Here is a 27,749-nt window from a genome sequence, read left to right on the forward strand (position 1 = left end):
CATGGATTTTGACGTTTGTTAAAACCCCTTAACCAATCCACGATTGTTTTCCTCTTGTGTCAAAAACAACTTTTTTTTCTTTTTTTTGCATTTTCTTTAATTTCTCAGTCAACAACACAAACATGTTAAAGCCTTCGTTGCATGTACTGTACAGGAGATTGCAATTTATGAAGGTGTACAGCAGGAGATCGCGAGCTATTGGTCGATCTTTGAGACTTTGCTGGTCGATCACGAGTATCTATTATTACATCAGTGCCCTCCCCTCCTGGAGAGTGACCAACAGCCACGCATTTTGACCACTGAACACGCACGTACGTCTCGCCGCCCTCCAGGCACACAACCCGCAAGCTCCGGCCAGGAGCCCAGTCCCCAAAACCCGACCGGAGGTATCGGCGCACGTAGACCTGATCGCCTCGCCACAAAAGCATGTAGCAGTTAAGTGAGGGAGAGAGAGTGAACGACAGAGCGCAGCGACGTGCCTGTGCACACATCGGTAGTTATTGCATGTTAAAATGGCTCAAAATCTACCTTTGCCACCTCACAATTAAGGCACAAATATAACTCTTAAAAAAGACTTCGAGCTGCGGCTCGTCGGGGCTGAGCATTCTCTCTCGCCTCACCATCGCTCGCCCACGATACTGAGCCAACAAGCCGAGATGTAGTTTGCTGGTGGAGCCCACTCCACGAGCCCGACCCAGACGAAGATCCACAAAAGTATGGGTGGCGTGGGCCGTAGCTCATTTGTCATTGCGTCACTGCAGAAACAAAACAACATTTGAAAAAACAGCAAAAATGGTAAAAATAGAGCAAAAGACACAATGAGAAAAAGCACACCGTTTACAGATCATAATATAAAATATGACTTGTAGTAAACAGAAATTCGGGAGTCCGGACACATCTCAACATATGTGTTTAAATACAAACTAATCATCTGATGCAAAACACGGTGGTCTGAAGAATGCTTTTCACAACGCAATCCTCCTAGAAACACTTTCAATTGGTGTTGGCATTCATGCAAATAATTAAAAGGCAAAATATCAAAAGACACAATAAATTGAGATATTTTTACTGTTGAGATTTGTAGTCCATAATTCCAATCATAAACAATAAAATGTAATAGTTTAATAGTTACCATGCGTATTGTTGGAGATACTTGTACAAGGGTAATAAATTGTTTTTGAAAAAACACGAGGTTTTTTGTGATGGGAGTTGTCGCCCTCTGCAGGCTACGAATGTCACTACATGCTATGCGTCTCATAGTAACTTTAAGAAAATTCTAATAATACAGCAAACATTTAAATAATACAGCAGTCCCGTTGATTAATGAATACTCTCATAGAAAATAGAAAATAATATTTATACAAAACCATACCGAAAGTGTTGGCATTTTGTTTTAGCTTCATGGACAGCCTCCGCTTTGTGACGTCTGCCTGAAGCATTTTGTGGCTCGTTACCAAAACCGTCGTATGTAGCAAAGTCATATAACTAAAACAGTTCCGAATGAAGTTGCTACAAGGCATTAAACAGAGATGACTCAATATAAAGGACTACCTAATAAAATGTTGCTTCAAAACAAAGTGTTCGTACTTCCGGTGTGGATTTGTCGAACCGTCAAAATAAAGGCGTAAACTCGGACATCAGCGGATTAAAAGGTCGACACTAATCTATTTCGTCGTAAATCTTGATTCTAGTGTTCAGTGTCAAGGTTCACTCGAACGACAGACAGGTATTATATTACGCACTCGTTGCAGTGAGGCTAACGGCTGCATTTAATCGTCCGCAGCTTTGTCGCCGATCTGTGGGTAAGTTACACCGTTACGACATAACGGGGAGCTAACGCTAGTTAGCCAAGAACGACAGACATGTGAGCTAATCCTACGTGTCTTTTCTTAACTGGAGCAGAGAAATCTTATAGATGCAATATACAATAGAAGTGAAAGAGAGGCTCATCGGTAATACTGTATAAAGTTTCCTACTAGTACTGTTACTAGTACTTCAAGTGCAAAATACTACACTAGACTGCTAAATAGTCCTTGTTTTCAGTGATTTTCCATAGAAAAACATTCTATTAAATGTATAATATGCTTTTGACATTTGTTTACGTTTAATGTTATTATTTCTAAGGGAATGGAGAAAGTCAGACAGGATGCATTTGACCATGCAAGACTTGAGGTGATCAAGGATGGCTACGAGAGAGGCTTTGAATGCATCAATAAAGGTCTGACAGCCGATGAAGCGGGAGACACAAGCCAGGCTCTGGAGTTGTACAAGAGGGGTCGACAGCACCTTCTGCGGGCCATCAGCGTGCCTTCACGGGGGGACGAGTGCGTTGGGAGCTCCTGGGAGTCGGCACGACAGATGCAGGAGAAGATGCAAGAGACCCTCAACAACATCACCACCCGTCTCGCTATACTGGAGGCCTCCGGGCAGCCTTCACAAAACCTCTACCCAAAACTACCAGCCAAAGAGAAGCCAGAGAGGCCCTGTCCACCAATCTCAGCGGATACACCTGGTGCATGCAGCCCTGGGGTGCTTTCACCAAGTCGGCTGCCCGTGGCTCAAGGGGACCATCCGCCGGCATACTCCCCTCAAGCAGCCGACGGCCACCTCTCCATCTCGTACGGGACTGAATCGGGGGAGCTGTCTCTGGTGGGCGACGACTTCTACAGCCGAACGTCCAACTCCACGCCGTCCCCGCAGAGCGTGGGCGAGGACGCAGAGGAGCTGCTGTACATTCCGCAGGGCGTGCAGATATTCTTTGTGACCCCAGAGGGGCAAGTGAGTGCCCCTTCGTATCCAGGCTACCTGCGACTGGTCAAGTTTGCCAGCGATCACTCTGAGAGGATGCCTGACAGACCACCAGCTTTCCTGCAGGTAACTAGTAGAAAACATACACAATTGTGGACAAGTATAAGGAGTAAAATCATTGGCCAACTCACTAGGCACACCAGCACAAGCTACTGTAAAAGGGCTTTAATCCAATTCTGCCTTCGCAACGATAACTACAATTGCTGCCAATTGAACAAACAATCCTTACGACTGATTTGATTGAAAAGTCACGACATGCTGGACGATACTGTTCCACTCACACTTGCGCCATAGATCTGTTTGCTGGATATGGTGGGTCTCTGCCCCCTTGGCCCCACCGCAAATAGACTGGAACTGCAACAGTTGGAAAATAAATTGAATTTATCCAGATCTTCACCAATATTTAATAGATTCCTCTTTGGGCCACAAATACTAAGTAACTAACATATCATGTTTCCTGCTTAATTAGTATTAATTAGCTAATAATGCTCAGTTTGTGACTGGCAAGCGGTGTACTGTTTAAATATTTACAGCATTCCGTCTTATGACGTTTTGTGGTTACGAACACACTTCCATACATTATTAATACTGTGCAAAAAGACAAAGAGAACTACTTATGTGTGCACAGTGGAAGAATGTGTAGGTGGCATAATATGTAGTCGCCTATACAGTAAGGAAGGACGTCACTCTTGTTCTTTGTAGTTAACTTTTAACTTCAACCTCTGTTATGTCTCCTAAGCATGAGGCGGACTCTTCTAGTGACAGCGCCTAAAAGAAAGTGAAAAGTCAAATGAAATCAGACCTTAGAAATCGCTCAGTGGAGAAAACAACATTGGCTGCATGACAGGTCCAAGCTGCTCAAACACCACCATGATAAAGGATAAACATGGTATCCCTGAGCATGTGAGAGGATCTCTGTCTAAGCAATAAACATTGGTAACTAAGCAGCGTAGTGGTCTCATTATTGAGACTTACACCTCCCAATAAGCCTGTCTCTCTCTTTGCAACGCCCTTTCCAGTGTGCAAGACAGCCATAAAAGGGATCTACTGTTTCATTTAATGTGTAACGTACGTGTTAATTTGGGCATAATTCAGGTTTCAGTTCCAACTTACATTACCGGTCAAAAGCTTTAGAACACTCCAATTCCTCTGGAGGAAAAATCTCCATTTTGATGTGTCAAGATGGTCTGTCTCTCTTCCATTGTTAACTCACGTTTTTCTTACCATTTATGTAGAAACAAATGACTCTGTCCAGTACAGTGCTCTTCAACTGATGTTCACGAGGGTATAGTACCACAGTGTGTTCCCAACACTGTTTTTATGCAGACAGAGGAGGTAGTAAGTCCTCCAGAACTTGGAACACCTGTAGGAATGAGTAGCACCAACTGCCAAGGCTTGATCAACCTCCAGAACTTTACATTGGTGAGCAATTTAGTGGTGCCTGAAACAGGTCTTTTGTATCATTCTGAAATACACATTATTTTTCAGTTTTGGGTAACCTTACCTTTTTTTTTTCTTTACCTCTGGCCCTTCACCTCTTGCCTTTGCACCATTTCAAGCTATTCATTGGACTTAACGACTTTAATTTCAATAAATAACTGGAAAAATTGGGGTGTTCTAAAACTTTTGACCTGTAGTGTACAGTCAAAGTCAACTTAGATGGCAGTCATGGGAACGGAACTCGTTTGTAACTCGAGCACCACCTGTACAATATAGCTCTACACCACTGCAAACTACAATCGCAAAACCTGTATCGCTATATGAAAACTACTCACAATTGCGTATTGTTGTCTTTGTGAGAACAGAATCTGTGATTTGTGGCTTCAGTAGAATGTGCGGGTGTACCTAATGTTCTCGCCAGTGCATACGAGTGGTCATGTGAGTGGTCTTGCTGTGATGTAATTAACTCCTAAAAGTCAATAAACAATCAAGCCACTGCCACATCAAGCGTCTTTTAACCAGCAGATGAGATCAAACAAGGAGGCTGTGTGTGCATGTAAGATAAGAATAAAACACAGTGAAAATGTGGTTTTCATGTTGTTTTGAACCATTTTGTGGTTTTTGACTAAACCGTAATATTAAAAAGTCATAGGGCAGATATTTGACTTTTCACTGGGGATTTTCCCAGGTGCTCCAGGCAGTGGATGGCATCACAGCAGTGAGTGAAAGTTATTATGTCTAATAAGGGCACGCTCTGTGATGCCCCATAATCCTGTTAGACATGCGACAGCCTAAGGGAGGGACAGCCTCCTCCAGTTCTCCTTATATCTGTCCTCCTGCATGTAAACCCAACCATGCTGTGTCAATCAGTCATTCCTCTCCTCGACAGGTGTGTGACTGGCTTTACCCGCTCGTGTCGGCGAACTCGCCGGCCTTGCTTTGCAACACCGGCGTGTTCATGTTCCCCGACATGATGGCACCAGCGCCAGGCCATTTTGTGGGAGTGGTTCTGTCCTCTGAGCTGCCTGCTGCCGACAGAGAGCTGTTCCAGGATCTGCTGTCTCAGATGACAGATCTCAGGGTTCAGGTACTGCTGACACTCTTTTGTGTACAGGAGCAAACATTAATGAAGTGCAGCCCCATGCTATGTCAATATAATATAAGGTCTGTCCAGCCAAACAACCTCTTCATTGATGAGGGAGGCAAGGAATAGCCACAATCAATCATGTTGCTAATTTTACTGAAGTCATATAATCCTGACACGCATCAATTATAACTCGAGGGTGTCGTAGGAGGAGGAGAAGTCACTAAACCTGATTGCATGGAGGTACCAGACAGCAGACAGTAGAGGGCGCAGTTGATTCAGGCCCAATGAGTTGGCTGCTTGACACACACAAACAAACAGGAAGAGTGGGGAATTTAGTGCAGGACATCATTGAATGATAGAAATGGCAATGTATGTTGTAAATATTGCCATACCTACAATATAGACTGCTGGATAGTGAATGTGGTTTCCCTGGCAAGCAACGTTAGATCATCCATTGCCTTTTGGCAACGTCAACATTTTGACATGGAAAAAATGGAAGAAAACTAATGAATACCAAGAAACGGTGTCAACTCCAAATTCACCCGTCATCCATCAAGGAATCTCCATCTCCAAGACACTTGACATGCATTTATTGACAGTGTTTGTTTGGGTCTGAGCTGCCCCTGTTCCACGCCACTCGATCTGCCTCAGCAGTGTTGGGATTTGAGAATTAAGCCACGCTAATACTCTTATCAGCAGCAGTTAGAACAAGCGCAGTGCCTCAGCCATGATGGCACCAACGCCACACAAGGTCATTTTTTGATGTGAGGTTTCTTCACAGATGGAGCTGATCCCACATCAGCAAGTAGGCAGTTTTGTTTGGGTCAACTGGGAGATTTGAGGTTTCCAGCACAGAATGAAGCTGTTTTTTTTTTTACTTGAAACAATTGCAGCTTTGTGACATGTTGTACAGCGTCATGAGAGGAGCTATTATTGGAGCAGTGTTGCAAGGAGACGAGCATCGAACTGTCTAAAGGTTGGGGACTGACTCGTGCGATGTGTTTGTTTCATCAGGCAGCTGACGAAGCCGCCGAGCATGTTAATCTCAGCCACAAAGTGTCCATCACTACGCCGGACGAGGTAGCGGCAGCGGTGGAGGAGGAAGACGACCAGGCTCTGCCCGTGTGGAGTGAGAAGGTGGCCAGCGGGATCCTGACAGGTACGGACACGTTACAGGTAGTGTTTCCACTGCGGGACTGACATCTAAGTGTGACATCATAGCAGCATGAAGAGGAACGATAGCAATAGAAGACTTCTTAGCATGTGACCTTTGGTTAATTCTTGCGCAGGTGCGTCCTGGTTGAGCTGGGGTCTGGTCAAAGGAGCCGAGTTCACAGGCAAGGCCATCCACAAGGGCGCGTCTAAGCTCCGAGAGCACATCACGCCTGAGGACAAGCCAGCTCATGTCAGTCCCGCCGTCACCAAAGGCCTCCATGTTGCCAAGCAAGCCACGGGAGGAGCTGTGAAAGTCAGCCAGTTTCTAGGTGACCGCATCCTCCCCCTCCTTAGCAGCATCAGCATTTTTTGCCGCCATCTGGCTTTTTTTATTTGACCAAGTGGTGCCGTGTCACTGCAGTGGACGGAGTGTGCACCGTCGCTGGCTGTGTGGGCCGGGAGTTGGCGCCCCACGTGAAAAAGCATGGAGGAAAGCTCATTCCAGAGTCCATGCGGAAAGACAAGGATGGGCGTTCTAACATAGATGGAGCCATGGTGGTGGCCGCCAGTGGAGTGCAAGGTAGTGTAGCACCCACACTTCAGCATTGTACTTAACGTTGTTCTATACAGTGGATCTTGTCCATCTGTGGATCTTCTATCATCTTACGTTTAGCAAGTGTTGATCTGAAATCAGAACATTGTCAGTCTGGTAGGAGGGTTTGGAGTTGGGGGAGCGAGCCGTATGGTGGCACCCTAATGCAGAAGTATAAACCAGGTTTTAATAGTGACCCATTTTCTGGGTGTCTTAGTTACAGTTGTTATATCGCGGCTTTTCAAAAAATAATCAATGATTGCTGTTTTGTGGTTGAATTGTCTGTTATTAGTAAAAAAAATGGCATATTTGAGCAAATTGTACGTATTCTTGGCCTAAATTAAGTTATTTTAAAGCATCCATCCATCCATCCATCCATTTTCTATGCCGCTTCTCCTCATTAGGGTCGTGGGGGTATGCTGGAGCCTATCTCAGCTGACTTTGGGCGAGAGGCGGGCTACACCCTGGGATGGTCGCCAGCCAATCGCAGGGCACATATAGACAAACAACCATTCACACTCACATTCATACCTATGGACTATTTAGAGTCACCAATTAACCTAACATGCATGTTTTTGGAATGTGGGAGGAAACTGGAGTACCCGGAGAAAACCCACGCACGCACGCACGGGGAGAACATGCAAACTCCACACATAAATGCCGCAGGAGAGAATCGAATCCAGGTCTTCCCAATCTCCAGACTGTGACTGTGTGGCCAACGTGCTAACCACTAGACCACCGTGCGGCCTATTTTAAAGCATGAACGAGCTAAATGAACTAAAATACAAATATAAGGCAGAAAAAAATTCTACTTGTGAATGTACTATTCTACATTGGCCACTCGGTGTCGCTAATACGTGAGACTTGATCGCCAGAATAAGCAGTTATCGTAGGTTTAAATGATCGCACAAAATAATAGTAACATAATAATAATAATAGTAACACAGGCTACTGTTGGGGCCATAACCCACGACAAGCTAAAACTCAACTCAGAACCTCCGACATCACTTCCTGTCCGGCACAAAGGTCCCCCAGGGAACACGAGCAAGAGTTTGATTTATGTCTTAAATGGCTTATTTACTATTATTATGTCTGCTGTATTGGGTAATACGAGTATAAAGTCATTTCAAGTCGCCATTACAATACACTGATGAGACAATAGCCATCGCAGGAAATACACTGTCCAGAAAAAAACAAGGAACTGCTAGTGTGTGAGTCTCTTACCTTATTTATGTCTACTATGTCTTATTTTCTTACTATATTGGGTCATACACATGTAAAGTAGGGGTGTTATTTCATGTCTAGATGGTTCTAATATTTAGAAGATTGTAAACTGCTTTTCTATGCCATAACTACAAAAATATTACATTTATTAATGTTGAATCCTACTTTGTGAAAATTCACTTATCGCGTCGTGGTCTGGAACCAATTAACCGCAATAAACGAGGGATCACCGTAATCGTCTTTATTAGCTATTCCTGGGGGGATCTACTGTATGCCGCTTACCCGGTTCAAATTTAACCGTTTTGGTGTTTCTTTACCAGGATTTGCCACCATGTGGACCGGTTTGGAGGTGGCGGCCAAAAACATCACGACGAGCGTGGCCTCAGAAACGGTCACCACAGTGAAGCACAAGTAGGTTCACAGATCACAATTGGACCGTGTTACAACATGCTTGCTGGCACACATGCATTAGTGTGTGTGCTCACGTTTATTTCCCCTCTTCAATTTGCTTTGCAGATTTAGGGGTCTTCAAAACATCTTTGACCCACCTAATGGCAACAAGTGATTAAAACAAAGCTATTTAACTCTATTGCACTAACAAAAACAAGCATGGCATGAGGCTCTTTTTTTCCCAATATGTGCATTCGCTGTCTTTCCCTTACTTATACTTCCTGTCCTTAATCTTAGAAATAATCTCAGAAATTGATATTTATGATGAATTAATGAGTAAATTAATTAATCACTCCGTTGTTAAAAACATCTGCATCCACACCAAAAAAACCTCTGCCCACATAAAACCACATTCACCGGCTTTCATGCACATTTTGGCCAATCAGAAGCCGGAAAAAGCAACCGCATTCTGACGCCGTGCATGTTATTAAAGCCTCGCGCTAGCGATGTCCTGATCCAAATTTTTTGGCTTGCGATACGATTTTTTTGTATAGTCTTGCCGATCTGATCTCGATCTTTTTTTTGTTTGTTTGTTTAATAATAAGCTTTTGTTACAAACATGAATTTGTGCAATTGAATATGGTTATGAAAATAGCTCTTCAAAGCATTATGACCAACAATATTGTATTATGTTTGGCTTTTGTAACAAACCTCTTTGAGTCAGGTCCCATCCATCCATTTTCTATGCCGCTTATCCTCAATAGGGTCGCGGGGGTATGCTGGAGCCTATCCCAGCTGACTTTGGGCGAGAGGCGGGGTACACCCTGGACTGGTGGCCAGCCAATGGCAGGGCACATATAGACAAACAACCATTCACACTCACATTCATACCTATGGACAGTTTAGAGACTCCAATGAAGCTAACATGCATATTTTGGAATGTGGGAGGAAACCGGAGTACCCGCAGAACATGCAAACTTCACACAGAGATGCCAAAGCGGAGATCCGAACCGAGGTCTTCCCGATCTCCGGACTGTGTGGCTAACATGCTAACCACTAGGCCACCGTGCGGCCGTGAGTAAAGTCCCTAATCCAATAAAAGATCCAATAAAAAAAAAGTCCATCCAAGATAGGATGAAATTGGAAAAAATTGTTGTGCAAAGTACTTTTAGGATAGGACGAATAATTTGACATGTTTATAGATCAATTTGTGGTTTGATTTAGACTAAATGACATTTTTTAACAAACTCTCTTCAGTGCAGTAGTAATTTACTGACGGTCCCTAGTATAAACAACCAGCGGTTAGGGCAGCCCTTCCTGTGCGAGCTCCCCGCACCATGCCACAGCACTCCGGGCACAGTGAGGGGAAACTACCGCTGTAGCTCTGGAGTCAAATATCCAACGTCTACCTTGTAATGTGAAACTAACTTCACCACCGTACACCGTGGACGTGTCTGCATGGTGGAGTTGCGTATTCTTCTTCTTGCGGGTGGCAACCGGCTTTGAGGCGCATTACCGCACCTACCGTGTTGGAGTGTGGCCCAGAGTTACCAACGTTATACGGCAACCGGATCGGCCCGATCTCCAAAATACTGCGGACCGATCGGGACGTCCCATCCTCGCACATCAGTCTATCAAAGCATGAAATGAAATCGGCACCCGTAAGTCGATAACTTAGATTATTCTTTAATAAAGTTCCAATATTTGTGTTGTGTTGTTAAGGTTTAAAAACATGAGAGAAGGTTGCACGCTTCTTATGACAAAAGCCAAAAAGCTCTGTCTTATCCGTCCATACACAAACGTCAGTTTTCCACAACATGGCTTTTAAAGGACAAAGCATGAGTGGACAAACATTTTTAAAAATACTTTGTGTTCATGTGGACAAAGCCTCAAAGACATTTGGACAAAGTCCCTTGAAGTGCTCACAGCGACAGGTATGCCTATTTATATGGCGTCAGCCCAGTCAGAAATGCAAGATGTGCATACAGACAGGCGTGGGATTTTACCAGCTGACCTCATTGCTAATCAATGATACTAACGCTGAGAGTTGTGCGTGTCAGTTTTCCACTTGTAATGGAAGCTTTCTTCATGATGTCACCATGTTGTGGTTTTAATTAGCCACATTGCTTGATTGCTTCCTTTCACTCTATGGTTGTTTTTTTATAAAATATATAATTTTTGGCCTCTTTGAGTCTTCATATTAATTCCGTCAAAATCCCCCGTTTTTCTGTCCCACCTAACCTCGCTCCCCCAATCTAACCTCTGATCAAAAGGTATGGCGCAGCGGCGGGCCAGGCCACGGATCACGCCGTCAACTCGGCCATCAACGTGGGCGTCACTGCCTTCAACATCGACAACCTGGGCATCAAAGCGGTGGTGAAAAAGACGGGCAAGCAGACTGCACAGGCCATCTTGGAAGACTACAAGCTTCAGGAGAAAGCGGATGGACAGAAACAAGTGGAGAAATCAGATAAATAACCCCTCCTGCCACCTTCAACCACTCTTGCCTTAAACTCAAATAGTTCTATATTTATTATAAATATTTGTGGTAATGATACATAATTTGTATGTATGAGACTACGAGCTAATACATTAGTAGCTTTCTATCTAAATTATGAACTGGGCTTTGATGCTGAGAATATGTTATAAAGCAAATAATATAATATAATATATATATTTTTTAATCTTAATGTTGCAAATACAATTTATGTGCTTATTGTTATCTACAGACTAGTTCTGAAGTCTGACCTGAAAGTTTCTTTAGCTGTGGTGAATTTAAAGTTGTTGCTATTGTGATCACTGTGCCTTTAACTACTGTATGCACTGTTTTTGAAACAACAAAGGAATCTTATCAAACCAAAGCTATATCACTTTCTGTTGTTTTGTCTCAAGTACAAACATTATTTTATTTTTTCCTCTTTAGGACCATTTTTAGATTCTTTGTGTCTTCATAATATATTGCACAATTAAAACACTGAGATTTAAATTGATTTTGGATGTCCTTATTATCTTTGGTATGTACTTTGTACTGTATAACCTGACATGGTTGCGTGTGCTCTGCATATATTGCAAAGACTCCTCTACACACTGATTAAAAAACTTTTCACAAGTTTGATGATTAACTTTAGAGCCTGATCAGCAAACTTCTAGAGGTAACCTTTTCCTAACTGTAAGGATAAGTGGGTTGTCATTTCACCTTGGTCCAAAACGCACCTGCTGAGATATGCAGAAGTTGCTGCTATTTTCTAGGTTGCAAGTAAACCAATTATATAAATGAAATTTACAAACAAAGCTATTCATTTGCACTAACAACAAGCAGCGCACGAGCCTCTTAAAAGAAAAGTGTGGCTATTCACCCTTATTTTCTATCCTCAGCCTTAGCAAGAAAACTGTTTTGTTTTAATTATGAATTGGTTTTTATTACATTTTATAGACATCTTAATTATTTTGTGTTTCTTTACCCGCCCATATTATCACTTTGAAGAAATTATACAAGTCTTACAATGAAACGGAAACGCTCGTCAGCTTCCGGTAACATTTTAAAAGCGTTAGGTACGTTACCCAAGTGACATTGTCTCATTAACTTTACATTCATCTATTTCACCTTGAATCTTATTGTTTGTTTGGGTTTGTTTTAGACAAAACACGTATTATCGTACCATTAACTTGTTCGTGAAAATTGAAAGCTCTTCGCTGCTTCGGCAGATTTGGTATCAAACGGTGTCACCGCCTAGCTACTAGCTAGCTGGAAGTTCGCACGATTATATGGTCACACTTGTTTTATTTTTCTGCAGTATAGTTTTGTGTTAAAAAATAAAAACAAAAGTAAAATAATTCCAACATTTGCTTTGTAACATTTGTCGAAACAAATGCTAGCCAACTTTTTAGACCTGTCGCAAAGTTTAAACCTAGCTATTAGCCTGCTGGTGTTCAGTGATTGGCTGCCAATAAGCTAAACGAGAATGTGTTAGTATGTTAAGTTGGTCATTTTAAAGTGTAGTAAACTGCATAGTATTTGTTTTGCCGTCATATCGAATATTATTTGAGTGCTCACAGCTACGCCCCTTACTTAAAAGCTAGCTGTCCGGTAATCACTGCAGTGTCGGAGGGGGGTGGAAGGAAGACGGTGATGGGGAGGAGGGGGGGGGATCAGGACACCGGCTTCAGCCTGCATCCTCCAGCCCTGCCTCCTCTCCCTCGGCGTGTGAGCACACGGCAGGCGGGCGTGCACACGCGGCAACAAAGGGACTCACGGTCCATCTATGATATCAAATGAATACAGAAGGCATTGAGAGAAGTTTCACCTATTTTGACTTTTGATTGCATCTGAAAGGTAAGATGAAACATGCGGCTTGCATTTTCAATTTCATCCAATTGCTTTAGATTGTATTTTTTGTCTATACCTTGTCAGAACACGCCTGAGGTGATGTTTTACACCATTCTACAATGTTATATTACCTCCTGCTAAAGAATGAGAATGTCCTGATTGTACGTGTCAAAACAAACATGGGATGGGTGTGACATGCTCCATGCTTGTATAGCTTGTATAGCTTGTATGAATGACACCTCATAGAAAACAGTGGGACCTCTAACATCCATCTGTTCTGGGTTGCTGGTCGATCCCAAATTTGTTTGGATTGCCACAAAAAAGCTCAGTAGAAAATAACTGAATTTGAAATAATCTGTCCCAAGGTCAAACTGTGCACCGTAAATATCCTTAACTGCCATACAAGGGTAAAATTAAGTTAACCACTCGAATATTAATACCTTAAAACATAACACTGTACTTTACTGACTAAAGCCTAATAGAAGCTGCCTCCCACATCTCATGTTTTAACATGAGCTGTTGCACAAGTGTAATAATAAGTTAACCCCAAAGCAGCCAGTGTGAGCAAGCCTTCTCCCAATTCTATTTGTGGTTTCTGTCTCAGAAGGGAGTTTTCCTTGGCTCCATTGCCAATGTGCATGCTCACGTGGGGCTCATTTGTTTTTTTTTAATGTGTAAGGAGTGTGGTTCTGGGCTTGCTCCACACGAAAGAGCTTAGGTTTGACTTATCAGAATTGCCAGCATCTCTCTGTACCTTCCAGGCTGTAAAAGCATCGCAGAGCATGGAGCTGGAGCACTTTGACGAGCGGGACAAAGCGCAGAGGTACGCCCGCAGGGGTTCCAGAGGCAACGGGCTCCCCAGCCCCACTCACAGCGCCCACTGCAGCTTGTACAGAACCAGGACATTGCAAGCGCTGACCTCGGAGAAGAAGGCCAAGAAGGTTCGCTTCTACCGCAACGGGGACCGCTACTTCCAAGGGATAGTGTACGCCATTTCTCAGGACAGATTCAGGTTCATCGAGGCACTCCTGGCGGACCTCACACGAGCGTTGTCTGACAACGTCAACCTACCCCAAGGTGTTCGGACTATATACTCCATTGATGGGATGACGAGGATCACTAGCATGGACCAGCTGGTGGAAGGTGGGCTCAGTTCCTGCAAAATCACAAAGGGGCAAATGTCTTCTCTTTAACTTTTGTTGATGCATCTTCTGCAGGAGAAAGCTACGTTTGTGCCTCCTTTGAGCCCTACAAGAAGGTGGACTACACCAAAAACATCAACCCCAACTGGTCCGCAGGAGCGAAGATGGCTGCATCTTCTCGCGACCCCCCTTCCCTTGGCAGTGCCAGGGCCGGCTCTCCGGAGACTCGGGAGGGCAAAGACTTCATCAGACCCAAGCTGGTCACCATCGTCCGCAGCGGAGTGAAGCCTCGCAAGGCCGTGCGTGTCCTGCTGAACAAGAAGACGGCGCATTCATTCGAGCAAGTCATGACGGACATCACAGACGCCATTAAGCTGGACAGCGGCGTCGTCAAAAGGCTGTTTACTGTTGATGGGAAGATGGTAGGTACCATACCACGTACTGTAACATAACACAACCACATACTTGACTCAGCCTAATTGGCCATTGCACTTATTATATGTTCACATATTATGTGAAAAAACGTACGTCTTGTGTATGACTTTACCTACATAGGTCTTTGAACAATATCAGAGACCTGTTTTCTACAACACAAATCCACTGAGAATGGCAAATTAGGTTTCCAGGGCTCTATTTAATGTACTTCCTGCCAGTATGGAAGTTAGATGGATATATCCGCTAACACAACCCCGGGTGATCAATCTCATTTAGTGACCTGGCTCTCACGTTCTTCTTTTCTTCTGTATGGAAACAATTTTGCGTCATAACATTTTCATTTACTGATTCACTAATTAATAACAACTGCATGTAATTAACAGTGTGTTCACAAACTCCTCTCAATTCTCACAACATTATCAGAAAATATAATGCCCCCCGTTCCCTTCTTCTCTTATGGTGTCTATGGTTTCCATGGTGACATGGTTTCCTGAGCCGGTTGCTAAGGAACTGCTGCAGAGCGGTGCAGTGGTCGGTGATATCCACGCTCTAAGTGTAGTTAGTGTGTGAGAGAGGGCTCTGGGATGAGGTGGTACCAAGATGGAGCACATGGCCAAGCTGAAATCTCAATATCCCAGTATGGGACACATTTCCGCAATTTTGGGTAGAAGGAACATCTGGCGCCTTTCACTACAGTTCCTCCATAAGCAAAAGTCAGCTTTTAATGAGCTGTTTGCTCAGATCCCAAGCTACTTGGGTTGTAGCAATGTTAGCATGTTGCTGCATCATGGATCATCACGAATGACCTTTACTTGCCAGTTTCTCAGGCAGGCAACACTGGGCCTTGATACTCATTTTGTATTAGTTTTATTTATGCTACCCACTATGTTAGGCATGCACGTGTCACTGAATCACAGAAAGTACAGCTTTAACAGGGAGACAATCAAGTGAATTGTCTTTATTATGGAGAAGATGGACAAACTGACCACTGCAGTCAAGGCTAGAATGGACCCATCTGTTAAACGCGTGGATGGAGCAGTAAACATTTGCATGACCGAGTTGCCCTGTGGTGACTTGGGCTTTGGCATCCCGCTCCCTGCGTGTAATGGCTGCGGCTCTGCCCTGCTGCTCTGTAATTACGTTATGCACACGTCTCTATGCTAAAGTGTGGCCCGCGGCTGTGATTTTATCGGCCCCCAGCACAGTCTAAAAATGTAATTTAACAAGGAAACTTAAAAAAAAAAAAACAGCAGCAGCTAAAATGGGAAAATCAATCAAAAGTCAAAGTATTAGGAGAAGAGTTGTAATCTAGCAGGGAAAAAAAGCCATAATTTCACAAGAATAAAGTAATAGTATGAGGAAAAATGTCATTTAAGTAGCATGAAGTTGAAATATTAAAGAAAAAAGTTTGATTTTTCTTTTTTTTTTTTTAAGACAAAAACAATGACTAAAGTTGTAATTTTTGGAAACTTAGGTTGGGGGAAAATTTATAACATGGGAATAAAGTCAAAATATTAGAAAGAAAGTTGAAATATTTGGAAAATTATACAGAAAAAATCCACAGCAGAAATGTGACCAGAATATAGTCAAAATATTAAGAGAAAAAAACATTTCTAATGAGAAAAAAGTTGCAATTTTATGAGAATAAACTTGTAAAATGAGGAAAAATATAATTTTGGTAACACTGTTCAAATCAAGAAAAAATACATTATTGTTGAAATGGAAAAAAAAACAGCTGTAATTTTATGACAATAAAGTCAAAATATTAAGAAAAAAGTCAAATGAAGAACAAAAGTCACAATTTTACAAGAATAAACTCGTATTAAACGTCGTTTTTTGTAGCATTTCACCTCTATTACAAAGGTGAAATGCTTCTTATAATATCTATGTGTTGGTTTGCATCCTTTCATTTTTCAGTATGTGGCCCTCGCTGGAAAACGTTTGGACACCCCTGCCTCACAGGATGCAGTCTTGTGAAATGATGCAAAAGTAATGTGAGAAAACCACCTAATTCACAGGACACGTAACCCATACTTTAATGGCCTCCTAACTTATGTTTTCCCGCTCATTTCAGGTCATGCATAACTACAAAGAAAAGTTAGTTGGCCTCAATAGCAGTCAGCCTATTTGGGTTGTGAAGTCAGTGACTTGCACTAAATGAGGGAAGTGAGGACGGAGGAGAAAACAGCACTGCCCGGTTTCCCGCTCAGCCACTGCTGTGACTTTGCTATTGAACACAGGAGCTGCCCACCGCATTGGAGGGCACCAATGCTTCCTGTCATCCTCATTCAAGTCCAGGAATAGTTTTATTTTAAAGGGGAATTGGGATACTTTTCATGTTCATTGCATTTTTGCATCATTCCATATTGCATCAGGAAATGTAAACGTCTTATCAAGATGAAAGAGTATTCTAAAATAGCTTTTCATCGTTAGAGCTACCCGAGGGCTAAATATAGAATGTGCTAGATAAGAACTGCAATTAGCAATACTGAAAATTGTGACTGTGCTTGTTTTCAGATAACTACAAGTGATACAGTTAATTATAAAATGCGGCTAATTTTTCATAAGAGATTCCTGAATCGTCTTGCTGGCAAAGCAGGACAAGTATTTCTGAAAGTGTAGACAATGTGGCTGTATTTAAAAATGTAGAGTGAAAATGAGTCAGTTTCCTCTGGCGTGCTGACCGGCCGACCACCGCGTTCAGTCTCTCGCTTCAAACAAGCGTTTCGGCACCACGGAGCGCTCCACCTGTCCACCGGCTCGTCTTTTGCATCACACGCCTCCAAAATGATGACCTTCTGTGACACAAAACAGTCGGCCGTCATTTGGGCCAACTGATTTTAAAGTGAGACAGTGGGCATTTGCATGGGATGCTCCATGTGAGGGGGGAAGAGGCTGGGGTAGGGTGGGGGCAGGCCTGATGGAGTCGCTGTGTCACTGAGCCAGCAGGCACAAGTAATCAATATAAAGCAGCAGCATCACGACTGGCCTAGATACACTGGGCCTTTGCAAGGCTGTTGGACCTGCAAGCATTGTTATTTTGACTCTCTGTTCACTGGTCAGCGCTCCAGACCATGTCATCTTCTCATTTTTTTCTGGTCTCCTTGGCAACGCTCCCCTCCCTTTGGGAGCCAGGCAGTACACGCTTTGGAGGATGGGTGGGGGGTAGGGGTCCATCAGAGTGAGTGGGCGTGTCTGCTGTGCAAAAGCCCACATGAAACCTGCCTTATGCTCATTGTCTGGCTGACCTTTTTGGTTGAGATGCAGTAAAAGCAACTCCCTTTTTGTGCTTTTATGCTTCACTTTGCTATTTACTGTAAGATTTAGACAACAATTAGAATAATGTTTGCATGTGATGCATTAGATAAAGAGGAGTGGCTTTCAGGGCATAATGGTGGGTTTCTTGTGTGGCCTTCACTTAAGTTGATTTTATATCCTGGCAAAGAACCTCTTAATAATGACAGTTTGAGAATGAATAATGTATAATAATGCCCTGGATAGTGCTCTCAATGCTTTAGTCTTCTCTGCCATCATTGGAGCTCCGATAGCTTAACCACTTGGAGCGCTTGTTTTGCCATATACGTTGTTTAAGTGGGGTTTATGACATTCCAGCCTCAGCTTACCGAGACTCGTTGAAGACAAATCAAGTACTTGAACGGTAACTGATTCAGTTATGATGGCAGAGGTGCTCTTCCTGTGAGAACATAAATGAGCAGTAGTTAAGTGTATCAATAACGGCTTTTAGGGAGAAGATCAGGACTCCATCAGTGGCTCTTATTTATTTATGACCGCTGAGCTCACTTTTCCTTTGTTTTAATGAGAACATAAGCTGCACCCACTAAGACATTTGTTTATTTGCCTTTTTAAGGTTTGTGATGAAGATGTTATTCCTTGCAGGTAACATGCCTTCAAGACTTTTTTGGGGAAGACGACATATTCTTTGCTTGTGGTCCTGAGAAGTACCGTTACCAAGATGACTTCAGTTTGGATGAAAGTGGTATGTGTTGCTTCTGTAGTTTGATATTATAATAATTATACCAATAATAAGTCACTATTATTCTACTGCATGTTAAATGAAACATGACGTTAAAATACTGCAAGTGTAGAAACCTGACTGTTAATGTTAGGTTGAAACGCCGTCTCCTGCATGTACTCTGTGAGGCTGCTGAAAATACAATGCTGAAGTTTGCTTCCGATTCGCCAGACCCTGATTCGATTTAAGGTGGTATGGCCCTAATATGCAGTGCGACTTTTTGTCCACTGATTGTCTGCTTTTTGTTACACTTCTCGATGTAAAAACATTTTAGGTAAGACAGTACCTTTCCCTGACACCCACTATTGTTTTTGTGAAACCTTTATTCTATTTGTGAAAAAGCAATAAAGGTGCATTTCTCTGTTTTCAGCCTCTAGTCCATATTAGACCAGGTCCACTTTGAAAACCACCAGACCGAGAACTCTCAAATGTGGACTGGATTAATCTACACACCCCAAAAGTTCATAGAAACACAGTTTGTGATTTGTGAAACCGTTATTCTATTTGTAAAAATGCAATAAAGGTAAATTTCTTTCTGTTTTCAGACCCTAACCCATATTAGACCTGGTCCACTTTGAAAACCACTAGACCTCAACTTCTCAAATCAGGACTGGATTAATCTTCAGACCGCGAAGGTTCACAAAAACGCAGTTTGTGATTTGTGAAACCTTTATTCTATTTGTGAAAATGCAATCAAGGCACATTTATATGTTATTTCAACATCTAGCCATCAAAACATTTCTCAAATCTCGCCTGGATTCATCTGCAGGCCCCAAAGATTCATAAAAACACAGTTTTTGATTTGTGAAATCTTTATTCTATTTGTGAAAATGCAATAAATGTACATTTCTCTATGTTTCCAGCCTCTGTGGTGAAATACAAAATGTGAGTTATGGATACCAGCATTTTGTTAAGGCAATTTAGGTTTGTTTAAGGGTGAAATAAGCTATGAAAATAAATGTTACAAAAATGAGTAGCTCTTGGCCATGTTCATTTTGTAAAAGTAGCTCTCACAAGAAGAAACGTTGGTGACCCCTGATATAGCCAATAGTAAATTTTAATATATATCATGGGTATCGGTAGCATAAAAGCCTGATCGGAGCATCCCTAGTGTTTTCACATTAAGAAGTGTCACAAAAAACAGACCATCAGGACAAACGCTCGCACTGCTCATTACGTCAATTCCACCTTCATTTCCCCTTAAGTGCAGAATTGGAAGCCACCTTTGGCGTCGTACTGACATAAGGTTTTTCTTAACCTTGAATCCAGATTACATTCCTTACATTATTAGCTTCTCATTTGACCTACAGTTATTATAGGGTGAGTTTAGTGGCCGGTTGGTAGAAAGCAATCCCGATACTGTACTGAGGACATTGTATATGCAATTTTTCATTTTTTTAATTCTGAGTATTAACAGATAATCTCACAGCATTCTTATTGGTTTCCTTACTCTGCAGAATGCAGGGTGGCCAAGTCTTCATCTTACGGTCGACTTCCCTCTGTGCATGGCCGCTGTTCTCCAAGAAGTGGAATGTCTCGCAGGAGCAAGTCTCCCTCGTCTACTGGCTCTGGTGAGACGTAAGGATTATGTGGAAAAACCAGAAAAAGTTGATTTGACATTACATCTGTATGTTTACATGTTGTCTTACCCAACAGCTAACGGGACTGCAGGAAGTCAGCTGTCCACCCCTCGGTCTGGAAAATCTCCTTGTCCCTCTCCGACCAGTCCTGCCAGCCTCAGGAGACGTCAGGTCAGAAAGATCAATTCTATTTTAGCGCCAAGCACAATAATTGCAATTTTACTTTGACCTCTTCTTCTTCTTTGTAGGGTTCCCAGCACAGCAGCTCTTCCCTCTCTTTAGCCTCCACCAAGGTGTGCAGCTCCATGGATGAAGGAGATGGACCCAGCAGCGAAGGTGAGGAATAAACCTTGTGATTTGCCGACTAGATGTTCAGCTTTGGAATATGAAAATACATATTTGTCCCCTCACACAGCTGAGCCCATGGATGAGTCCCCCGTCCCTGCCACCATTGCAGAGAGGTACAAAGTGGGCCGCACCTTAGGAAGCGGGAACTTTGCTGTGGTGCGAGAGTGTGTTGAGAGATCCACTGGAAGAGAATATGCCCTCAAGATCATCAGCAAGGAGAAGTGCAGAGGAAAGGTGCCTGTGTGAACATGTAACATCTGAGCTTGTAGCAAGTGGCTATAGCAGTCATTAGTGCAGGTAGTCTTCGATGCGTTGTGCTGTGGTTAGGTACTCACATTAACTTTTTAAAATTTTGTTCCGTAAACACGAGACTCGCTCATGAACTAGTTACAGCACGGTCTGTGTGCACAATACTGACTCCCACGACCCCCATTAAGGATAAAGATCGTATTAAAACGTCTTCCCGGACATTGCAAGGATGACAAGTAGGTGTTCGATAACCAATCTCTTTATTACAAAAACAAAACAGACTACGGTCGGCCGAACCACGCCAAAACACCATCAGCAAACTCAACTGTCCTCCCTGCACACAGCCACACACGTCACGTTCACAGATGGTCGGAAATCACAAAACATTACACTACCTATATTACTGCTGCATTGCTGATCCACTGAAAGTGACAGTTATAACCAAGCAGTGTAATGCTCTTATTATTGACATGGAAACGTTGCTAGGTACTTTGGCTTTTATTTTTATTACCGCTTCCTTAAATTCTTGTATTTAGTGTTTTATGACTGTATTCTGTGTCTGTGTGTTCTCTCTACAATGTGTGACCCGCTTGTACTTTTGGAGTAAGATCCGACTTACCAAAACTTGACTGACATCACAGTCTAAGAATGGAACTTGTAGGCAAGCTATGGGCCATCTCTATTATTAATAATGCACCCGTTTGCTCCACCATGCAGGAACACATGATCCAGAGTGAGGTGTCCATCCTCCGGCGTGTCAAACATCCCAACATTGTACTGCTGATTGAAGAAATGGACACCGGCAATGAAATTTATCTAGTCATGGAGTTGGTTAAGGTATGTTTATGTCTTTTTCTGCAATGTTTCTGTTTGGCAACTGAACTGGCTCCGGATACCTAGTGATGCGTGTTAGTGTTAGTCGCATCCACCCCTCTACTGAAATAAAACCAGGAACTACTGGCACACTTTTGAAATGTCTTTTCAAGGGGGGCGACCTCTTTGATGCGATCACCTCCTCCAACAAATACACGGAGAGGGATGCCAGCTGTATGCTGTTCAATCTGGCGAGCGCCATCAAGTACCTGCACAGTCTCAACATTGTCCACAGAGACATCAAACCAGAGAACCTGCTGGTGAGCAATAATGAAAAAAACAAAAACAAAAACTACATTTGCATCCACTTCCACAGTGATCACCTAAAGCAGCTTCTTCTCTGCTGCATTGCACAGGTCTACCAGCACCACGATGGCAGTAAATTGCTGAAGCTCGGCGACTTTGGCCTGGCGACCGTCGTCAATGGTTACCTCTACACTGTGTGTGGCACGCCGACCTACGTAGCGCCGGAGATCATCGCTGAGAAGGGGTGAGGTACATTTAATGAGTACGCAGCTAGATTGTGTAGCTAATATGCACATTAGCTACACCTGCACTATCTGAATGAGATCCATTACAAGAGCTACATCCAAAATGCAATTGTACCTAATTTTGTGGTCGAGTGTATTTCTCTTCTTCTTTGTGCTGACCCAACCCCCTCTTATGTTCAATACTAGATATGGCCTCAAGGTGGACATCTGGGCTGCAGGTGTCATCACTTACATTCTGCTGTGTGGCTTCCCACCCTTCAGTTGGTACGTGCCGCTGCAGCCGGACCTTTTTGCTCCCATGTAGAAGGTCAAACAAGTGGTCTTCACATTTAAAAAAAAAATGCCTTTGCAGCCGAGGCCCACTAACATCCACATGAAGATAAAGATTCTTCAATAATACGACAAGTGTCAAGAACAGCATTTTTCCATTTACGAAACAAAAAAAAAATCTGAAAATTCCTGCCACTACCAGATGGAGAAAAACGTGTTCATGCTTTTATAACCTCTAGGTTGGATTATTTTAACTCTCTGTTCATAGGTTGCCCTAAGACATCTTTAAAGACCCTTCAGTTAGTCCAAAACACAGCTGCACCAATCTTAACCGGAACCAGAAGAAGACATCTTATCTCACCCGTATTAGCCTCACCGCACTGGTTACCTGTCAAATTTAGAATTGAGTTGAAAATTGTCCTTCTTACATATAAAGCACTACACGGTCAGGCACAACTATATCTTAAAGAGCTCCTAGAACCCTATCGACCCAGAACACTGCACGCCCAGAATTTACAATTACTTGCCACTCCTAGAATTTTTAGCAGTTGAGTGGGAGGCAGAGCATTTAGTTATCAGGCTCCTCTGTTCTGGAACCAATCCGGGGAGGAGACACCCTCTCTTGATTTAAAGTCAACTCAAAACCTACCTCTTTTCTAAAGCATATAAAGTGTACACTAGTTAGAACTGACCCCTGATATGCTGCTATGTATCAGACACTCGTCTATGTTCCTTGGACTAAGACGTCTGGCTTGATCTACCATCTAGCCCGCTATTCTTTTTTTATATCTTGACCCAACCGGTCGAGACAGTTGGCCGCCCCACAGAGCCTGGGTTCTGATCAAAGTTTCTTCCCCAGAGGGAGTTTTTCCTTGCCTTTGTCGCCAAGTGCTTGCTTATGTGGGGTTTCAGTTGGTTCTCTGTTTTTGTTTATGAAGGTGACTACCATGTGTAAAGTGCCGTGAGATAACCGCCGTTGTGATTTGGCGCTATATAAATAAATTGAATTGAATTGGCTAAGTTATGTTTTAATCCCCATGTCAGCGGTGAGGACCAGGAGGTTCTGTTGGAACATATCTTGAGGAGTGAGCTGGAGTTCCCTTCACCACACTGGGACAATGTGTCAGACTCAGCCAAGGTCTGTGCTCCTCAAGAACCTTGAGAACCTGCTGGTGCACGTAAAGTCATGTGAATGTGCTTGTCCTGTTCAGGCTCTCATCAATGGGATGCTTCAGGTGGATGTGGACCAGAGACTCTCAGCTGCACAGGTTCTGGAGCACCCGTGGGTCAATGTAAGTTGATGGAGACAGCATTTTGTTTTGTGCATTTACAAACAGCAAAGCAGTGGTGTGCGGGGTATTTGCTTGTGCAGGATGATGGAGTGTCTGAGAACCAGCAGCAGCTGCCTGTGGCCATGAGGATCAAGAAGCACTTCAACACTGGACCCAAGACCAACAGTACAACAGCAGGTGTCAAGGTCATCACTGTATGTCTGATTTATTTGGCTGTAGCTTGCAGTGGTGGACTCCATCATAGTGCTTCTAATAAAGTGTTTGGTGCTCCCCCAGAATACTCCGCTTGATAAGGAGAAGCAAGTTCTCCAGCGACAGCAGCAGCAGCGTCACGATGCTAAGATCGCCGCCCACTTCCCGCACGGTGCTAGCTCCTCCTCCTCCCGCGGCACTAACCCCGTCCTGTCGCCTGCCGACTTCACATCCGAATCCGAGGACTATTCCCCGGGTTCAGCCGAAACGGTGCGCTCCCCAATCTCTCCCTTTTAACTGCATGCAGGACACCATCTGCCAACTGGACAGGGTGAGCTAACACACTGGACACTTTAGCGGCCTGTCATTGTTTTTCAATTTCAATTACAGTTAATCTTCTTCAGAAATATGTGTCATAGTCATAGCTGCCTGACTTTACAGCTTTATTTGTGTGCAGGAATAACTGGACCATTTTAGTGTTGTGCCGCCCTCTTGTGGTTAACGTTGTACACTACAGGAAGCTGCTCCACAAAGCTTTTTTTAATGCATCATCTCACTTGACTTCAGCAACTGTTAAGCGCTGCAAACGAGGTTGTTCCTTAAACCTTCAATTAGATGCACCCAAGAATGTGCTGCTATAACATCATACAGTCCAATACCGTTGAAAAATATATTTGTAACTGCTGATAGTCCAGTTTAAGAGTGGCTTGATTACATATTGGTGTCACTTGTAAGAGCACATGGATTGAAGTGCAATTAGAGGCATACTGCCCAAAAAAAGCACAGTGTTAAATTGTTAAATCGTTGTCCTACTGGAATAAATGAATGAAAGTGGTGATGAATGTCAACAATAAGAAGGAAATTACGTGATGACAAAGGTAGTGCAGTGCTTCCATTAAAAAATAGGAATGTTTGTTCATCCATGCATCTTTTTTTTTTAGGTGAAGGTGAGTAAATGTCAGCCTGTAAACTGCACGTGTGCCAATATACTTTTCTAAAGCGATTACTCCTACTTGTATCACCTCGAAAAACACTGTCACTTATTAACGACTTCAGCGCTATTGTTTTGTACTTGTTCTACACGCGCTAAAGGAAATGTAACTTCACTTTGTTTTTAAAAGGGCTGACCTGAAAAGGTTCAATCAAAGAGCACCAACTCTTTTTTTTTTTTTATGTATTTGTTTTCTCTGCAATGTTAACATAAACAAAGACCAAGAATGTCAGTTTCATGTCAAAAAATCCACAGGCTATAACAACACAAAGTAAACACTTATGCGCTCCTTTTTGTTGTTAGAAAAAACATTTTTAATTAGAACTAACAAGAAAATACCTAAAGCACTGCTCTAACAAGCTTAACAGAAGATGGCGGCACATAAAAAAAATAAGAAAAGGAGAGTGTGGTTACTTGGGGGCTGTCCACATGGAAACGTTTTCACGTCAAAAAGGTAACGTATCAACAGTGTTCTCGGTGCCCTGAAATGATATTTTTTGAAAATGGCTTCAAGAGCGGCAAAATCTGATAACGCCGACTTGTATTTTCCATGTAGACGAGCAAACTGCTTCTTTGTGAAAACGATGACGTCACCGCCTCGTGACCAGAAGTGACGTGCCAACAAAATATCCGAATACTTCGACTGGCATGACTCCCCTCAGTTGACATTCTCCTGATATCTTATGTCTTACAGTATATTCCAAAATAACATGCAGAAGTTATTCCACTTTGTCGTCAGTCTAGACAAGCCTTGGAATACGTTCCTGTCTGGATGCAGGATGATTTACTAATTCGAATGTTTTCACCCCGGCAAAAACAAATCCCAGAAATGTTTCCGTGTGGACAGGGTCTTAGTTGATGTCAGCAACTTTGATACACATGATTTTGTTCCTCAGGAGTAAAACACTTTTATTACAATTTTTGTTTCAATTTAAAAACGCAACTGAAATATAAAGGATCAGCATACAGGCAAATTAATAAATAATCCTCAATTTAACATCATGGCATCAATACAGACTCTACTATTAAATGAATACATTTTGAAATGAGTACAACTGAAACAAGTAAATTCACTCCGATGTGTGAACAAATTAATATAATATAATATAAAAATATATATAAAAGAAATTCTCAAATGAAAACCATATTAAGCCATTTTCCTTCAGTAGCTTTTTTCTGCTACAAAATATGATTCTACAGTATTTGCATAATTTTTTGTTGGAAAGCCAACAAACTCTGATAGTAAGTACCTTCAAAAAGGTGACCATAGCTGTTGACTGGTCATGTCTTTAAAACCATAGTATTGCTTCCCAGTGCACAGGGTACAGCATGAAGCTCACATGTTGGGTTACTGAGACAACCCACATGTAAAAAGTACCAACAACCCCAAAAAGCATTGAAATAAAAAGTGTTCCTTTTACAAAAACACGTCTTTAACAGCGTTACCACATACACGAACAGAATTTCACTTCCATTTTTTTCCTGATCCTGATCCTGATCCAAAACAATTATTTCACATAGGACAATAAACACATTGACAGTTACACAATAAATGGGAGTTTTCTTTGTCACACAAACACATTTGATAGAGAATGTGCAAATAAACGCCACATGGAAAGCATACAATCCAAGTTGGCAACATTAAATGTCATTTCTAGTCAAACATAGAAACAAAATAAAGTAGTTCCATCTGCTATTTTGCATGTTGTCATGTTCACACATGTTAAAGTGACAGCCTGTTTGGAACGCTGCTTTCTATCGGTGCTTCATGACAATTAAAGTGGAATTAAGAAATAACACTGAAATGCAGTCGTATTTCCAGCATTTGCATGTCTGAATGAATGCCTGCTCTTCAACTATGTGGCTTGCTCACCTAATGACCGCTAGATGGCAGTGTTAAAGCACCAATGGAATTTCATTACGATTTACTGAGATATTTATACTTTCAGTCACGGAGTGTTCTTCTGTTCTCTCTCTCTTTTTTTAAAGACATCCATTGAACCTGAGTGAGTAAATGTGATCATAAAACTCACATGCTTAGTCATTACTCCTAAAAGCCCCACTGAGCACATCTGCAAATGAAAGCATGGATGCATGATTGTGTCCTTTTCGCGTGACCTAAATACACGATGACTAGGGGAAAATCCAAGTTGGCCTAATAATTTCCTCTCCTGTAAATGTCACATTAATTTCCGTCCTAACGCCACCTTTTGTGTTTGTTTAGGCCGGCCGTGTTTAGGAGTCTTCCACGACCATGGAAACTCAGTTACTGTGAGAAACCTTATTGCTGTTTTTCTGTGTGTGTTTTTTTTTTAATGCACAAATTTGACATTAATGACAGCGTCCTGCTTCGAGTGTCTGCTGTCCCTTTTTCCCCTTTTGGTCAACTGTCATGTCCTCACATGAACTTGAATGCACCATTTTGTGCTCAGTCCCAAATCTCCGCTATAAAAAACAGGTAACATGTTGCATATGTACACATTGAGCATTTTAGAAAAGTGATCAGAGTGAGACGTCTTCATTTCACTACAAGTTCTTGTGTACCTGCATCCTTTCACTTTCCCTTTTGCGATGTTCTTGATGGCCACTGGGGTTCATCCCAGCTATGTCCGTCCTGTCCCTGCGTGGTCTCTTGGCTTGCCTGCCAGGGAGTGCGACTGGTCCTCAGTCAGTACCTCTGCTGGTGCTCGTAATGCCAGCGGTTAAAGTCGATGTGAAATGCTACGATGCTTCCAGAAGCCATGCCTGTGATCAGAGTCCTAAGGAGTCACACAAAAGAAGAAGAATGAATTGTAGGAATTGATGAACAATTCATTCATCCATTTATTAG

At 42.6% G+C, this 27,749-nt stretch overlaps 3 protein-coding genes across 12 annotated transcripts in view; 2 read left to right on the forward strand and 1 right to left on the reverse strand.

The window, feature by feature from the left end:
* The first annotated feature begins 1,588 nt into the window (after positions 1-1,588).
* Positions 1,589-11,794, forward strand: LOC129191658 (spartin-like). 3 transcript variants are annotated; one of them, XM_054795210.1, is made up of 8 exons: positions 1,589-1,802; positions 2,125-2,874; positions 5,138-5,335; positions 6,350-6,494; positions 6,625-6,819; positions 6,912-7,070; positions 8,627-8,717; positions 8,823-10,958. In XM_054795210.1, the coding sequence occupies exons 2-8, from the start codon at positions 2,128-2,130 to the stop codon at positions 8,869-8,871; spliced, it is 1,584 nt and encodes a 527-aa protein (XP_054651185.1). In that variant the 5' UTR covers positions 1,589-1,802; positions 2,125-2,127; the 3' UTR covers positions 8,872-10,958. The 3 variants fall into 3 exon arrangements, with proteins under 3 accessions (XP_054651185.1, XP_054651183.1, XP_054651184.1); XM_054795208.1 differs by lacking the exon at positions 8,823-10,958 and adding an exon at positions 10,970-11,793 and having other exon boundaries at positions 1,593-1,802; XM_054795209.1 differs by lacking the exon at positions 8,823-10,958 and adding an exon at positions 10,970-11,794 and having other exon boundaries at positions 1,630-1,726.
* A 445-nt stretch (positions 11,795-12,239) lies between these two features.
* Positions 12,240-26,700, forward strand: LOC129191057 (serine/threonine-protein kinase DCLK1-like). 2 transcript variants are annotated; one of them, XM_054794037.1, is made up of 16 exons: positions 12,240-13,029; positions 13,785-14,166; positions 14,241-14,587; positions 18,498-18,597; positions 20,091-20,204; positions 20,290-20,384; positions 20,462-20,549; positions 20,629-20,795; positions 21,528-21,647; positions 21,797-21,943; positions 22,040-22,173; positions 22,361-22,438; positions 23,489-23,582; positions 23,656-23,736; positions 23,790-23,930; positions 24,013-26,700. In XM_054794037.1, exons 2-16 carry the CDS (start codon positions 13,806-13,808, stop codon positions 24,223-24,225), a joined length of 2,280 nt encoding a protein of 759 aa, XP_054650012.1. In that variant the 5' UTR covers positions 12,240-13,029; positions 13,785-13,805; the 3' UTR covers positions 24,226-26,700. The 2 variants fall into 2 exon arrangements, with proteins under 2 accessions (XP_054650012.1, XP_054650013.1); XM_054794038.1 differs by having other exon boundaries at positions 12,241-13,029; positions 23,817-23,930; positions 24,013-26,696.
* The window catches only part of LOC129191056 (neurobeachin-like), a 249,397-nt gene continuing 246,747 nt past the window's right edge, over positions 25,100-27,749 (reverse strand). For 3 of the 7 annotated variants that reach the window (XM_054794033.1, XM_054794028.1, XM_054794034.1), the window contains one exon: positions 25,101-27,678. In XM_054794033.1, the coding sequence (XP_054650008.1) occupies positions 27,588-27,678 (91 nt within the window). In that variant the 3' untranslated portion in view covers positions 25,101-27,587. Of the gene's footprint in view, positions 27,679-27,749 lie in introns of all 7 variants that reach the window. The other 4 variants (XM_054794030.1, XM_054794029.1, XM_054794035.1 and 1 more) reach the window with 3 other exon arrangements.

Source organism: Dunckerocampus dactyliophorus, chromosome 12, assembly GCF_027744805.1.
Source record: "Dunckerocampus dactyliophorus isolate RoL2022-P2 chromosome 12, RoL_Ddac_1.1, whole genome shotgun sequence".
Lineage (NCBI taxonomy): Eukaryota > Metazoa > Chordata > Actinopteri > Syngnathiformes > Syngnathidae > Dunckerocampus > Dunckerocampus dactyliophorus.

Coding starts and splice junctions, on each gene's coding strand:
- LOC129191658 (XM_054795208.1), top strand. CDS start 2,128: ATGGAGAAAGTCAGACAGGATGCATTTGACCATGCAAGACTTGAGGTG. Junction 7,071..8,626: donor GGCCGCCAGTGGAGTGCAAG/GTAGTGTAGCAC, acceptor TTTCTTTACCAG/GATTTGCCACCATGTGGACC. Junction 8,718..10,969: donor GTCACCACAGTGAAGCACAA/GTAGGTTCACAG, acceptor TCTGATCAAAAG/GTATGGCGCAGCGGCGGGCC.
- LOC129191057 (XM_054794037.1), top strand. CDS start 13,806: ATGGAGCTGGAGCACTTTGACGAGCGGGACAAAGCGCAGAGGTACGCC. Junction 14,588..18,497: donor TTACTGTTGATGGGAAGATG/GTAGGTACCATA, acceptor TATTCCTTGCAG/GTAACATGCCTTCAAGACTT. Junction 20,796..21,527: donor AGGAGAAGTGCAGAGGAAAG/GTGCCTGTGTGA, acceptor TCCACCATGCAG/GAACACATGATCCAGAGTGA.